Below are 16474 nucleotides of genomic sequence, written 5' to 3' on the forward strand. Positions count from 1 at the left end.
GCGCAGGCACAAGAAGACCACAGGAGGGAAGCCATAAATACCGAGACGCTCAAAATAGCGTACACATTTTTTCCTCACGATTTATTCCCGTAAAAATTTGATATTCAAATTATCATTATCATTGAAATTGGCCGCCAGGCGACGAAGAAAATAAATTAAACTAAACAGAGTCAGTGAACGAGAGAAACTCGTTGCTTGTGCATGGTGCACTGGGAAGAGGACAACATTGTAATACGTTTCAGAAATGCAGGAAAATAACGTTTAAATGTTCATGGAAACCTGTAGCTCGGTTGGTTTCATATAATTTTGCTAACAATCAGAATGATGTTTTTCATATTTTTCCACTGATTTTTTCAACTTTAAACAGCCTTGTGTGCAAGAGCCAAGAGATAACTAAGGAAGAGTAAACAAATAATGGTAACTTTTCCACAGATTAGCAAAGATAACTAGGAATAACAACTACATACTAAAAGAAGTCCAACTCAGAATCAAGCTCTAGACAACAGAATAATACTCACAAACTGATGTGGTTTAATTTCCTTTCATATATTGGTCACAATAATTAAATAAGCCTAAACGTACGATTTAATTTAAATGCAAACAGAAGTACTGCAGCGCATGAGAAAGGGAGCAGAGTTGGTAAACACCATGAAATGCCGGAAACTCCAATACCTCGGACACATAATGAGAAACACAGAAAGGTACGGGCTACTCCAAGAGATCCTTCAAGGCAAAATAAACAGCAAGAGAAGAAGAATATCTTGGTTGGCAAATCTGAGGAAGTGGTTCAAACATCAGTAGAACTCTTCCGAATCGCAACCAACAAAATCAAGATAGCCATGCTGATAGCCAACATCCGGAACGGATAGGCACTTGGAGAAGAAACGTACGATTTAGCTCTTGGTTTATTCAAATTATGGATAGTCTCCGTAGTTCAAATAATGAAATTTATTATATAGTGTCTAGGATCTCACCTGTCACTTACAAAGTATCACATTAAGATAGTGTGATCGGACCAAGATAATCACTTAAAAACCTGAAGAATATGATCGAGACTCTAGTGCTTAGTCTGGTTCTAAGTACTGTATAATATTCATACAGTACTGTATGAATCAATAAATTCATCAAATCATTGATGAATTTTCGCTGTTCTCTACAACCGTATATCAGCTTCAAATCATGTTTTCCGATTACAGTGTTACATTAATCGCCCGTTGTGAGTGAATAACAAGATGTGAATACAGTCCCCGAAATCCGTGCTTTGGAATGTTATGTCAATACAGAAATTGGAATAGTAGGCTATTCCTTGTTGGGATGATTTTCTACTCTTCTTTTACCTTGTGTTTCAACTCAAGATGATGGATGGAATCAAAAAAGAGAACTTTAGCATCCACGATTCTCCCCAGGAATCAATCAATATCAAGTAGATTTCTGTCTTCATTAATGACTCTAGTCTTATGCTCTATCTATCCATTAACCAAAAAAAATCTAAAAAGTAAACCCACTACATGAATGTAGGTTACACATTGCACTCTCATACAAATAGCTGCGGCGACATACATAAATAAGCTTGATACTTATGTTCCTCTCCTAATAAATTACGAAAAATGTTTATAAATGCATGCGTAAATGACCGCGGGATATTAATCACACATGTAAGCTTGCGGCCTCTCCCGCTGGGCAGCCATGTTGGTTGGCCATCACGCTCAACAACACACCAGCACATGTTGGACACTGAAAAAGTGTTCGGAACATGCTTTAGGCAACGAATATTTGAACGGTATGTGTTATTAATGCAATAAAAGTACAGGAAAAGGACGATTGTTGGAAAAGTTTTCATTTCTTAGACATGTTCATGATAATAATTATTTGTTGTTAGTTTTTATCACCTTATTGCTATCAATAATATTTCCCATTGAAATATATACAGAGTGGGTGAAAAGTCCGAGAACGGCCTAATATCTCATACACAAAGGTAATTTGACGGTGGGTGTGATTGGATATCCTACTCAAATTGAAAATACTACTTTACTATGACTTCAAAAATCTGGTCCGCCATATTGAATGCAACTTTGTTTTTTTAAAGAGGAAGGTGGTCAAGCGATACATAATTTCGATACGGTACGGAATTTCAAAAAAAAATGATTGGCAAAACCGCGCATCGATATTTCAAACCGTTTCGAATCAATGCCACTTACCTATTTCATTTCTGATTTGATGGTATTGATTTATAATGTGAATATCTTCCAAACGGTTCGAGATAAGGATGTGCGGTTTTCGCCATTCGTTTTGCCTTGAAATTCGGTATTGAAATCATGTATCGCATGACCACCTTCCTATTTAAAAAAATAAAGTTGCATTCATAATGGCGGATCCAAGATGGCGGACCAGATTTTAGAAGTCACAGTAAAGTAGTATTTTTAATTTGAGTGGACCCTACTACACCCTCCTTGAAATCACATTTTTCCATGAGATACTAAGCTGTTCTCATACTTTTTTCTTCCCTTTCTGCTTTGAATAGGATTGATTAATAATGTTGTGAATATCTTCGAAACGGTTTGAGATATCGATATGCGGTTTTCGCCATTCATTTTTTCTTGAAATTCCGTATCCAAATTATGTATCGCATGACCACCTTCCTATTTAAAAAACAAAGTTGCATTCAATATGGCGGACCAGATTTTTGAAGTCATAGTAAAGAAGTATTTTCAATTTTAGTAGGATCCCCAATCACACCCACTGTCAAATTATCTTTGTGTATGATATATTAAGCCGTTCTTAGACTTCTCACCCACCCTGTATGTGGGAGAATGATGAAATAGGCTTACCGTAATATTGAAGTTGGGAAAAATGAAAGATGTACACATAATAATTTGATTTTTATTCAAATTGACAGTTCAGTATCTTAGAGAAAACAGAATATAAAAATACAATTAGTAAAAGCCTACCTACCGTACTCAATTTTAATGAGACGGGGTGAAGACAGGTCATATTATGATAGAAACAGGTAATATTTGTTACAAAAATTGAAGATGAATACTACTGAAATTCATTTTTTTTAATAAAGATAAGTACCGTAGTAACGTTATTATTTGATAAGTGCATTATGCTCCTGGGAAGTTCTTCTTCATTTCAAAATTCCCCTCAGTAGAGATTGACAAGAAGTCGACGTCCTTAGAACTTGGAGTCCAAATGCTCGGTTCTGACTTCGAATTTGGATTTCTGTAAAATCAAAAAAGTTTCTGTTTTATTCACATGACAAAACTATAAAGACAAATACGTCTAAGAAAATGATTTAATTATATTTCATAGCATTTCTTATTCTAATTAACCAATTTGTTCAAAACTTTACTTCAGAATTTTCAGAGGAAATCTCCTCTTCAAAATGCATTATAAAGATAAAGGGAGAATAATTCTCGCTTCAGAATCTGAAGTCGAGAATCGACTTACCAAAATCTTCAGTTAAAATTACAAAAAGTGAAATTATCTCAAGACTTTCCACAAATAAGTTATATAAATCGCGGATTTTTCTATAATAAAACAATAGAAGAAATGACTCTCTGATTATTTTTTGATAAAATTGATTAAAACGTCTGGTCTCAGTCAATAATATGGTGCCTCGTTCGAAAATTAAGTTGTCTATCAAAAAACTATTTCATTAGGATACAACGATGGATTAGTTCATTATCTAAAAAGTTGAATACTTTCATACTTTTTAGCTCAGGAATTGTTCATTCCTAAGGATTAATCATAAGTAAAATGTTGTCTCCAATTTCATGATTTCGTTTTATGATTATTTTTTTTAAAGGGTTCACTTAACAACTATCGGGACTGATTCAGTGTAGCGGCTTGAAGAGCACTCAGCCTGAGGGAATTCGTTTAAGACAAGGTCAATTTTTGCTACGTGCTTTTATAGTTGAGTCGCACGCCAAAATGAGCATACCATTGCCCTTATCAAGCAGGCTTATGGGGATGATACATCGAGCAGCAAAAGAGTTCTTGTGTTTTGATTTCTCAATGCTGACTGGGAACTTGTCCAGTTATTCTGATATTATAGGCCTTGCATACCATTATCAACAAATGACGTTATGATACGTCATCAAAATAATCCTCTATTCAATTATCATACATTGAAAACTCAAACAAAGAATTTACCCTTCAATTACGAAGTTGGTGATTAAGTCAACAAATTTAGCGCTTATCTCTTTATCTTTTTCTGTTTCACTTCCAACACGAAGACCAAGGAACGGCTTCATAGGAAACAAATAAAACAGATCGTCGGCATGACAGACACCTGCAAAGTGATAATTTATATTTTATTATATTTTTTTATATTTTATATGTTCCTTATATTCATATTTTTTATTATATTTTATATATAATGTATTTATCATGTCATAATAGATATAACAGATATAAGTAGTTGAAGATTCAAAGACCAAATAAAAAATATATTCAAATTTAATAAATCATCAAACATAGTACTTAAAAATTTGTCTTCACTTGGTTTTTTATCTGGTTATTTGAAAATATACATATTTTAGGGCACCAGGAACTCAATCGCATTATTGCCCTCTTGACGCACACTGACTACAATTAAAAAAAAACAATACATGAAAAAGAAAAACGAACGTAACTAATACAATTCAATTCAAGAAAAAACTTAAAACAAACTACAAAATAATAAAAATCCTTACATGAAACTTAAAGTAGCGGAAAAAACAAGAAACTTATAATTAAATATTAAAGTAACCACTAATTGTGTAAAGATTATGTAAGTAGGACTTCTATTTGTATAAATTATCTATTGTGGGAATCAGAACGATTAAAACAGAGATACCAAATAGTACAAACTATAAAATATGGACTATGAAACAACAATAACACCACAAGAATTCCCCGGAATCATTGCCCTGTGGCCATTCAGAATGTTTCATTTTTTTGGCTTAAACATGAATTGTTTTACTATAATTTACATTTTCAGAGAGCTACAGCAGACAACATGATCAATTTCAACATACAGTCAAACTCAAACAGGTCTCTCAATCAAGAGCTTTTTAATTCAGAATTTAGAGAAACAGATACATGATTTAGCATGTGATTGAAATGAATAGCTTATATTTGTATAAGAGCATAATAATATTCATAATATCGAGTGACCTGGCTGGCTCAGGTCTGGTTTCAGAGTTTTCAGGACGCAACTGATCAATTTCAGGGCCTCTGACATATCCTAAATAAATTTTTATTCATTTTTAATTAATAAAAAATTATTTCTAGAGCATAAGCTCATAGAAAGAAAGAAGTGGCATTAGATATGTCATAGTATTTTTTCAGTACAATTATTGTCGAGATGTACAAAATGGTTGCTTTCTATTTTGAGGATATAATGCAAAAAATAAAAATAATCCAAAGAAAATAAAATCTACTTATTTAGAATGGCCTTACCATTCCTGTAAGTCGGGTCTCCTGATAACAGTTGTGAAATTGAATACGACCCTTCGTATCCAAATTTATAAACGTATTTTTCTCCTTCGTGTCTAGATAAGGTACTTTTTATTCCATTCAAAAAGTAAGTATCACTGTATAGCTGTAAATCAGATAAAGATTCAAATGAAAGAATACAAAATATTCAACAAACATAACAATCCTTAGAACAGATTTGTCTTTATGATTGTTGATGAATCACACTAGTATGTGCATAAGAAACAATCTGTAATCTTCATTATCTTTAGTTTCTGATAGATTCTAATAGAAACTGAAATAATTTCTGATAGAAACAACTGATAGTTTGTTCTACCCAAAATGTATTAAATTAAAATTCCGCAGATTTGTATTGAAATAATTATGTTAATGATGTACAATATTTTTATAAGTTAATCAAATGAAGCCTAAATATTTTAGTAATTGATATTAATTGAAATAATGGAACATTATTGAACTGGCCTGCATTACAATGCAGATCAATTCTTGTTTCTTTAAAGAAGGAATACCAAATACTAAGGGTGAAAACACCAAGTGATAAATGTAGATGTCATGTCTGAACGCGCTCCACATGGTAATAGTTTTTACTAAGATAATTAGAATTGTATTTTATTTGTAATAACCTTTAACTAACTATTATTTACTCAAATCTTAGACTACTATGTCGTTATGTGAAGTAGTCTATATTTTGGTCACAATACTCATGTCAAACTTGAAAAATAAATATCAAGTCTCAAGTAAGACAAACGTACAGAATGTAGCATAGGTTGAAAACTTTTTTCAATTTCTCAACATAATAATGATGAAACTGATTATACATGATTCTGAAGATGCTTATGGTACTTATCAGAAATATTGAATTAAAATCATAAAAAGATTCAGGGAAATAATATAACCTTGGTTAGTTGAGGCAAAGTTTCGTTGCTTATTGTCGAGTTACCAAAGTATTCGGTTTTTATTTTTTCAGCTCTTTCCTTGTGGTCAGGGTCATCGAGGAAATCTCCTTCGACCGGCATTATTTCAGTGAATCTCTTGTCAAACTCAGACAGCGCAGATTCGAGGCTTCTTGTCTTGTCTCTCTTCAATACTGAAATCAGAAACATTTGTTGACAAAGGTAATTAACTTCTATTCAATGCACTTTCTATCTAGAAATAAGAAAGGAGCTGTATAATTGACTGTACTATTGATTTGAGAACAAGTTTGGCTGAGATGCATAGATCTATTTATTTATTCAACTTCCAACGGTACAACACCAATTTTACATAAAAATAACATAGAAAAACAGATAACAGCCAAAAATATATAAATAATATACACTATTAGAAAAAGGCAGAGAAATAACATAGAAAAAGAGATACAAGAAAAAAAAATATATAAAGATGAATAAAGATAGATAGATCTATTGCAATCCTGTGCGCAATGCACAGTAGTATGATCATCAAAGTGGTCAGTGTAAACTAAGAAGTATTACTAAAGTAATAAATCCTCTTATATATTTAAGTATAGATTTATAATTAACTGAAGGTCCCAATAATTATCTTGATGGTCCACTATATATTTCAATTTAACTGAAGGTCCCAATAATTATCTTGAGTGGTTAATTATATATTTCAATTTGTAACTACACTTACTTGCCAGAACCAAAGCTCCCTCATCCGATGTAGCTCCTATCATCATTGGCTTTTTAGACTGACTCTTGTATGATTCTTGAGTGATAAAGGCATTCCCAGAATGACTTTCTATAGTTGGTCTGAATATTACTATTGGTACACTATAACCTTTCCAAACCTGGAATGAATAAGAAATAAAAGTAATAAAGTATTCTAATAGAGCTTTTGAAATTGTGTAATTAATATAGAAAAAATTACATGGTACCCTTTTTTGAACTTTCTTTTATTAAAACTTATATGAACACAACTAGTTCCAACTTTCAAGCCATTTTCAAGTGTTAATTTAAAAAAAACAATAATCAAACATAAAATTAATAAATTATCCAAGGTTAGTAGTTTTAGAGGCTGATTCAGAGCTCATTAAATGGAATTAAATAAATTATGCTCTTAACACTGCCCAAACAAAATTATATTTATGGTGATACAGTAAAAATATATCCTATTATATTAAGCGAGCAATGTCAGTATTTTTATATCTGGTTATTTATATTTATTTATATCTGGTTATTTATATTTATTTATATCTGGTTATTTATGTTCAACGGATCTCGAAAACGGCTCTAACGATTTTCCCGGAATTAGGAACATAGTAGGTTTATGATATAAAAATTAGATTTCACTAGGTCTCATCCTTGGGAAAACTTGCTGAACGAGGATAATTCATCCTTGGCTGAAACAGCTGAGACTTTCGTCGTCTGCCGATAATAAAAAAGTGAGTGAGTGAGTATATGAAAAAGGATAATTCATCTTGAAAAATGATAATGAAAAAGGATAATATTCATCCTTGGCTGAAGCAGCTGAGACTTACGTCGTCTGCGGATAGTAAAAAAGTGAGTGAGTGAGTGAGTATGTGAAAAATCAAAATATCGCATCCCCGAAATTTATAAGATGACGTATAGCCAGCTGTGAAATATAAACACGATCATTTTAGAGAACTGTGTTCTGTTTATCAATAAATAAAAATAACGAGCGAAGCTCGGTGCCCCGATATTAAATATGATATAACAAATATACTAATTGAAATTAATATAATATGGCTAGGAACTTTCTTTCTATTCTTAAATAATATGATCAGATGGTTTCTAAGAAAGAGACAATAAAAACATTTGGAAATTTTAGTCAAGATAATAAGTTGAATGGAGTAATGTTGAGCCACGTATTCCCCAATGTCATCTCCCGATGAAGGGCTCCCATTTATATTCACATAATTTACATAATCCCATTATATTTAACAAATGGAAATTCTTAATAGGTCTAGAATGTCGAATCAGCAATATGTCGAAGATAAAATTAGTGGAATTTCAAAATCGTTCAAATGAGCCAAAATTTATGGTGTGAATATATATAGAACCGGAACCATGGTTCTCATCAACATATGCATAAACTGAAGAGATCTCACCGTTTGGAACTTTTCATTGTGAATTAGAAACTCGGATCCTTCAACTTTTCTCAAGCACTCGAGCAGTTCTGTTGCTGAGGTGTCAGCCGAGCAATTCACCAGGCTTGCCATTTTTGCCGTTAAATTTCCATTCTGATGCGCTGTGGAAACTGCCCATGGACAATCAGCTGTTCCACTCAACAAGATAGCCCTTTGAAAGAGCCCTGAAACGTTTTCATTGAATGTTTAATTCATCTTGACTACAAATATAATACAAAATATCTTTTGTACGTTTTGTATTTTTTGCATGTACATTTTCATATGTATATCTTTTGACATGATTGTGATAAACGCACTTATAATAAGAGACTGAAGGATTGTATACGTTTATACGCTGTAATATGTTTGTCCATTAATATGTACTCAAGATTTTTAGCTTGATTTCCATGAAAATGGTAGTAATTTGAAACACCAACATTTGGATAGAGCTTATCGTACTCAAATATTGAATTCAAGCACCTCGTTGCTCAAATATTTTCTTTTCAAATTTTTTAAAATTTCATATTTTCCCACGTAGGAGCAGAGGGCGAAGCCCCCTTGCCAAGCGCAAAGAGTGAGTAAGTAAAAAATGAAATCAAGAATAATAACTTGTAAAACAGTAAAACTGAATTGATATTGAAAAGATAAATGAAATAAAAAAATGGAAGAACCTAAAATTAACTAATAGCGCAGTAAAGTACATTATAATATAGCAATAACTTATGTGAATATTTCTATGGGGTAGAATTACTCATACAAAAAAGGAGTTCCGATGCGAAGCACGGGTCCTATAGTCAGTTTTAAATCTACTTACGACTTGGAGGGATATGCGGAGCAGAGGAAAGTAGGGATACAGCGGTGGCGATGTTGCCGTGCTAAAGCAGACAGCGTTCTGTAATCTTTAGTGAGTGTTCAACATCTCATGATACGTATACCTAGTTTCCTCTCTGAAAGCACTGTATCGACTGAGTCTGATTGTCAACTTGGCAACCGCGCTTCTTACTATGACACTGTATTTGGCTAACCTCCCTCCATTTCTCTGCTCCGCATAGCTCTCGACGATTGTTTCAATTCGACCACAGTACTAAATGTGATTTGATTTGGTGTGGACTACCTTGACTTTGCGGCGATAGAATGTGGAAGTGAGCACTGGCGGCGCCCGCACTCTCCCCCACCACAGTCACCTTGTCGCCATCTCCTCCGAATTTAGCAATGTTCTCCTTCACCCACTTCAGCGCCAACGACTGATCTTTCAGGCCATAGTTTCCAGCAAAGTCTCCATCATCCAAACTTGCGAACCCTGAAAAACAATTCAGTCGAAAGATATTTTGTTGAACTTTTTCATAGAAATATAATTGAGATTAATCATAATCATACGATGATTAAGAGCTAAGAGGATTAATATTAACTAAGTTTTGAATCGAAGTTAACTCATCTATGGTTTGATGAACAATAACTAATTCTCCAAGTGCCGTATGAACAGTGGAAGCTTAAAGTGATTTGAATCAGCTGGTGGTTTAATATCAATATGAAACACATTATAGAAAACAAAACTTAACATTGATTTAATCCAATTTCAAGCTGAGATTTCGTTTCAACTGGCGCTGTTATCTGTTACAACGGCCCTGAATGTGTCAAATAGTTCTTGAGATATAGGTTTATGTATATTTTCCTAGTTGAAACATTTTGGGTGCTGCTCCCGAGAGCATCAAAACGAGCTCTACACCACAAAGATAAACGAATCACAACCTTGTAAATAAATCGAGTTCTTTTCATAATTTAGTCAAAATTATCTACTTTGTTTATTGTTTCAAGAGGAATCACTAGTCATGATTCTTAGTGTAGTCTATTTCACCTAATTTAGTTTCAGGTAGGATTATTTAAATACATTACCTGTTCAATTTTCAAAGTAGTAAGCTTTCATTTCAAAACACCCAATCATTTGAATGTGGAATTGAGGAGAATGATAAATATATTTCAAAGTTATTAAACAGTGATGTGGCAGATTGATAAGATTTGGGACACTAAAAGACATCTTAAAAATTACTAATTTTAAAAATCCTTTCACTGAAGCCAATAGGGTCGCTTCATTACACGTATACGTGTCTCAATATTCTAAGATGATCAAACATCATTATCATCGATGCTGTGAATCAATAATAATCAAAATGATCATAATTTAAATTATCATAAAGATAGGAACTGATTTGAAAAACGAGAGTCTGTAATGGTTTTATTATTTGACATCATTATGGATGTCATTTTCTTACCAGGAACAAAAATCTTCATAAGATTTTACGAATATTTAATGGTGAGAAAGAGATTGTGCTCCTTAAGTATGATTCTAATAGCTTCCATTATAGTTTAAATACAAGAAATAGACACAAACTTAGAATTCCGTTGTACAGTCACACTAAATCACAAAGAAACTGGCACTTCACATCTATCAAATTATATAACTCCACACCTGACCACTTGAAGGAACTCATATGCACACAATTTAAAAAAGTATTGAAAGCCGTGTTAATTGATGAATGTTTGTACACCGTACATGACTATTTTAGAATAGATTGGAATTGTCTTATGTGATTCATGTGTTATTTTATTGTTCTGATACTGACTGGTCTTAGTGTTTTTGTGTTTGTTTTGACTTACTTTAGTGTTAAAAAATTGACGAAGTCCATGTATTCATGTGAATATTTTATGACCAATAAAATTCTATTCTATTCTTACAAAACAAAGGCAACCAGATAAATAATTTAGTAAAGTAATTTGTAACTGGATGAAACAATAATTATATTATGGATTGTTTTCAATTTCGTTTCACTCCAGAAATGATGGAGAGTCATCAATCATCCAATCACTCCAAATTATTTATGCTGAGATTATTATTCATATAACATTTTTGATTGATTTGTTCTTGCTTTTCGGCATACTTATTTTTACGTTTCACGTATCTCCATTACTGGTTTGACTTCTTTTTTATGTATCTCGAATACTGTGTATAATGATCCCTTCAGTAGACTAATTTCGAAGATTGATGGAGGTGTCATTAAAGAGAAAAAGGTGCAACTCACCGAGGAATCCTAGTCGATAATGGATTGTAACTAGAATAATGTCCTTGGTGAGCAACAATTTATCCGGTCCGTAGAAGCCACTGGTTCCATCTCCATCAACAAAACCCCCGCCATGTATAAAAACCATGACAGGGTACCCTACACCATTGCGCTGAAAGGTAAAAATCATCAGTAATAATTTAACATCCATATTAAGTATCCAGCAATTAGTACTGAGCGCTCGAGAGAAGAGCATAGTACATCAGATACGCATTATCATACATCAAAGCAAATAAGCTATAGTATAAAAAAATTGTTCACCTTTTCAAAAAAGAGGTTCCTTAATTGGCACGTTGATTGACGATGAGTCAACAATCCGCTGATAACTATTCTGAGAGTGCTTTATTGTTTGACTTGTAAACAAACTTTGAATAATATTGAGTAGGCTACCTATACCTACTCCATTACCCATTAAATGATCAGGCAATTACTGTTCAACTAGCTAGGCTACAGTACAGTAACTATATTACCCACAGTATGGCCATTGACTGTCACGCTTCTGATTGGTTAGCTCGGTCACATGGTACAAATCCGCCATTAAGATTCCAAAAAAACTTTTAAGTCCTATCTTATAGCATTAGACATTTGGAACTTACCACTTATTTTACCGATTGGAAACATATTATGAACTTGAGATGAGTTTGATATATAATTTTCGAAGATAAATTAATTATACTTTAATATAGACAAAAAATATAATTTTAAAAATCACTCCTCACAGACCATTTCTAGAGCTTTCGCGGACAACTTATTGGGAATCAGTGATCTATATAAATATGCAGAAAGATAAATTGTTTCAAAGGCCATTGACTTCTCTTCAGTACTGAGTACCCTACCCATATCATGTTCAATTGGTTATCATGTTCAATTGGTTAATAGCTATTGATATGAATTTCGAGTTGCATTACCACGAGCAGTGGTTAAGATTTGAAATATCACTAAATATAAACAATAATGGTTATGTGTTCTATTTTTCAATTGCTTACATGTTTATTAAATTGATCAAGTAGTAGTCCTACTATGGCTAGAACAATTATTGGCTCTCCCACAATTTATATCCAATGTTGTGCTCTACAATATTTTCGTCAGACTTATTGGCTAAATAAAACAAACTATTTAAATGTTATGGAATCTATTGTGATGAGAATTCCATCAAATCTCTAGAAATAGATATGAGAAATTCATTATTTTTTGTCAATGGAACAACATTTATTACAATATATCATGACACATTTCAAAAGTTTTATTGTATATTTTTGGAAATTCAGCTTTCAGGTTACGTTACCTACCTTTCATGTTTACTCGTTATTGTCTACGATTTATTTTTTTCAAGTTCCAAAACTATATTGGGAATATAGAAAAAACATAAAAGGAATTATATCGAAGTTAATTATCACAAAAATATACTTTAATAAGTAAAAGCAAGGGATTTTACTTATAAACCCCTATAAGCTCCGTTGTAAAATTCAAATATTTTGAATCTTCATGGTGGCGGCGTGAAAAAAATTCCAATGGCCATACTGTGGGTAATATAGTTACTGTAGGCTACAGTGGCTGGTCTTTGAAGATGACAATCATCAAATCATGTGGATGAGAAATCAACATTATTTTATAAATTTTCATAAAAATGATATATTGTATCAATATATCAATCATAAAATGATTCGATTGTATCAAGCTATAAAAATGATAAAGTTCAATCAGGAATTTTTTCTGATCATTACTTTTTGAGATATGAGCGCATAAAGTCTAAATTTTTGGGACAGATTTTTTCAAATTCGGTAAGAGATAAATTCATGAAAGTCAAAGGATAAATTCTTCATGGTATTATTGATTGGATAAAACAAAAATTTCCTAAAAATATCAATTTTTGAGAAAATTATTTCACTTACTAAAAATGACCAAAAAGAACTTTCAGCTGAGTTATTTTTGGTGAATTGAATTACTTTCTTAAAAATCGATATTTTCAGAAATCTGTTGTTTTATTCAATCAACAACAATACGATGAAGAATTTATCCTCAGAATTTCATGGATTTTTATCTCTTAACGAATTTGAAATGATCTGTCCCAAAAATGTCTATTTTAAGCGCTGATATCTCAAAAAGTAAAGATCTGAAAAAATGTTTTCCTGAGAAAACGTTTTTATTTTGATAGCTTGATAGTATAAGAATCTAAAAACTTTGAAAAATATCACCCGTAGAATGTTTTTTTAGTCTTTGCACTGCCTTGAGTAGGTAATAAGTTGTGCTAATTTTGGGTCTTCTTATCTACTGCAATATCATCTCCAATAATATCAAGAAGTAGATTTTTTGGACATGTTATAAGGAAGAGGATTCTCACGTTGCCTCCCTCAATAAACACAACAAATTCTATTCCTTCCAAGATTTTCATCCCAACTTAAGATTGTTTTATTCTAAGCATCTGTCATTGTTTCGTTTCTGAAAAGCTTAATGATCGAAAGCAGTCGAGTAGGACCAGCCAGAAGCGAGCAGCAAGTAAGAAGTCCGTGTTTACAGGAGTGAATTGATGTAACTAAGTGTTGAAACTCCCACTGGAAGCAATTATTCAATCTGAGCCTCGGTCACTGCAGTGCTATTCAACACTTGGACAGTCTCACTAATCTAGGTCTAGCTGCTTTCAACTCTTTTTATAGAACAAATGTGCAAGAAAATGAAGTGGGCATTTCGGCTGATTACTAAATTATAATGTTGAGGATTTGAAGGGGCACTACTCGTGTGATAGAGATTTATATAAGAGAGGTTGTTGGTTTAATTGGATGTTCCTCTTTACAAATTCAAAATATAGGGTTCACTTTGAACACTAGGATGTATCAAAGTTCTCATTGTCTACGTCAAGAACAATGAAGGTTTCAAACGATTTGAACTAATATTTAGTCACAGAAATTTATTGATGAGATTGGCTTATTTGAACCTGACTTATATTACTCATTGAATATAGTATGTCAACAGTATCTCCAAAAAATTCACATTTAAAATATTCGTGAGGCCTCATTTCCTCATTATTTATCCAATACGTGAATCATGAAAATAAATTACAGTGGATTTTAGGGAGTTAGCAATATTTCTTGTACATTTAATATTTGCTACACCAGTTGTAACCACTCTTCAAGGTAATGGCTAAGCTCTCATATACATTTATACCAACCAGAGTGCCTAAGTTCTACGAGATTTTAATTTGTCTAGAGAATGAACATAACCAAGAATGTTATGAAAGAATGTATGAAAGATTAAGGTTAGGTTTTGGTTTCTGAATGGTAATATTTCAATATTATTTGAAATGTGACGATAATTTCATCAAAAATAACGAAAAGTCGAGGCACTCGCACTTTTTAGATATTTCCCTTGAGAATGACACTCATTTGATTGAAGCAAATTCAACTTTCAGGTACAGTATTCATGGATTTTAATATAAAATACTATTTTGAGTACAACATAAATTCCAACAATCCATTATCAAACTAGTTTTACAATAATATTATAGAGACTTGTTTCAATAAAAAAAATCCTTCACTTGTGGAAGTATAAAATAATTGACACACAATTTTTTCCGATTCTCATACTAAAATCTTTGACAACATTTTCTATTGCATGGGAGAGTAATATAAAATATCTAAATCATCAACATCATCATCATCTTCACTTCATGGATTAGGTTTATTAATGAACCTGTTCCGGTACCCATCTCTTTCTTGGTCTCCCTACATCTCTTTTTCCTGTAGGTCTATAGTTTTGGACTACAACAGGAATTCTTCCAGGTGGCATTCTATCCAAATGACTGCACCAGTTGCGTCTATTTTGAATAATTCTTTCATGTAGAGGAGCAACCAATAAACCCTGTCTTATATCAGTGTTTCTTATTCTATCAACTCTAGTGCAGCCAAATACACCCCTTAGAAACCTCATTTCTGCAGCTTGAATTCGACTGTTCATTCTACGTATGTGAATCACAAGTTTCAGAAAATATGTGGCACTATACATAGAAACCTCAAAAATAAATCAAGACAAGAAACCAGAATAAAGTTCTATAATACCATTGCTGTTCCGACTCTCCTATATGGAAGTGATCTAAATATACCTATAAATTGCATGTATAATAGTTATAGACTATTTTCCATTGAAAAACCATCACTTGTTGAACTCTTACATTTAAAAACAAAATTTTTCAATTCTCATACTCAATTTTTTTCCAAAATGTTTTATTGGATAAGAAAGGTACAAACTCAATCGACCTAACACTGTAACAGAACGGATCCATTGAAATTCAAACTCACACACTTGACAAATGCGACAACTCATGCCGAAAACGTGTTACACGTATGCTTACAATTCATCCTAACTAGCTGCATCACACTGAAAAGCAAGTGCGATCTCGCCGTTTCGGGAAGCAGTTACTAACACGTGGTGTACGATTCCGTCCCTTCGTGATAAACCCATCCCATGCCTATGCGTGACACTTTCATTATTCGTGAATTCCGTCCCTTATCCTCGATTCAACCCCCCCCCCACCACCAACCACATCCTCAACTTCAAACCCCCCGCCATCACTTCCTTCAAATGTATGACATCATGTAAACACAAAAATGTGATTCAACTGAAAGCCACCCAAAACGCGGAAGTTCCTTGTTCGCTTTTTGTTGTTTTTATGGCCTGAACATGAGGCCAGACTTTATTGCCGGATTCTGATTTCAGAAGCGTTTCCCTCAATTCCCGCATATGTGGGTGCACGCCGCTCAACAAACTTCCCTCGTAAATTTTCGAAATTGAAAAT

General features: G+C 32.8%; 2 protein-coding genes across 3 annotated transcripts in view; both read right to left on the reverse strand.

The window, feature by feature from the left end:
* LOC111056776 (protein trachealess) overlaps nt 1-16474 on the reverse strand; it is a 293770-nt gene that overhangs the window by 205567 nt on the left and 71729 nt on the right. The window lies entirely within an intron of this gene.
* Nucleotides 2865-14082, reverse strand: LOC111062288 (esterase E4). The gene is made up of 8 exons (XM_039432909.1): nt 11647-14082; nt 9684-9869; nt 8552-8754; nt 7114-7270; nt 6378-6568; nt 5446-5587; nt 4156-4294; nt 2865-3222 (listed from the first exon to the last, which is right to left on the reverse strand). Exons 1-8 carry the CDS (start codon nt 11879-11881, stop codon nt 3105-3107), a joined length of 1371 nt encoding a protein of 456 aa, XP_039288843.1. The 5' UTR covers nt 11882-14082; the 3' UTR covers nt 2865-3104.

This window comes from Nilaparvata lugens, chromosome 7 (assembly GCF_014356525.2).
Source record: "Nilaparvata lugens isolate BPH chromosome 7, ASM1435652v1, whole genome shotgun sequence".
In the NCBI taxonomy this organism is placed as follows: Eukaryota; Metazoa; Arthropoda; class Insecta; order Hemiptera; family Delphacidae; genus Nilaparvata; species Nilaparvata lugens.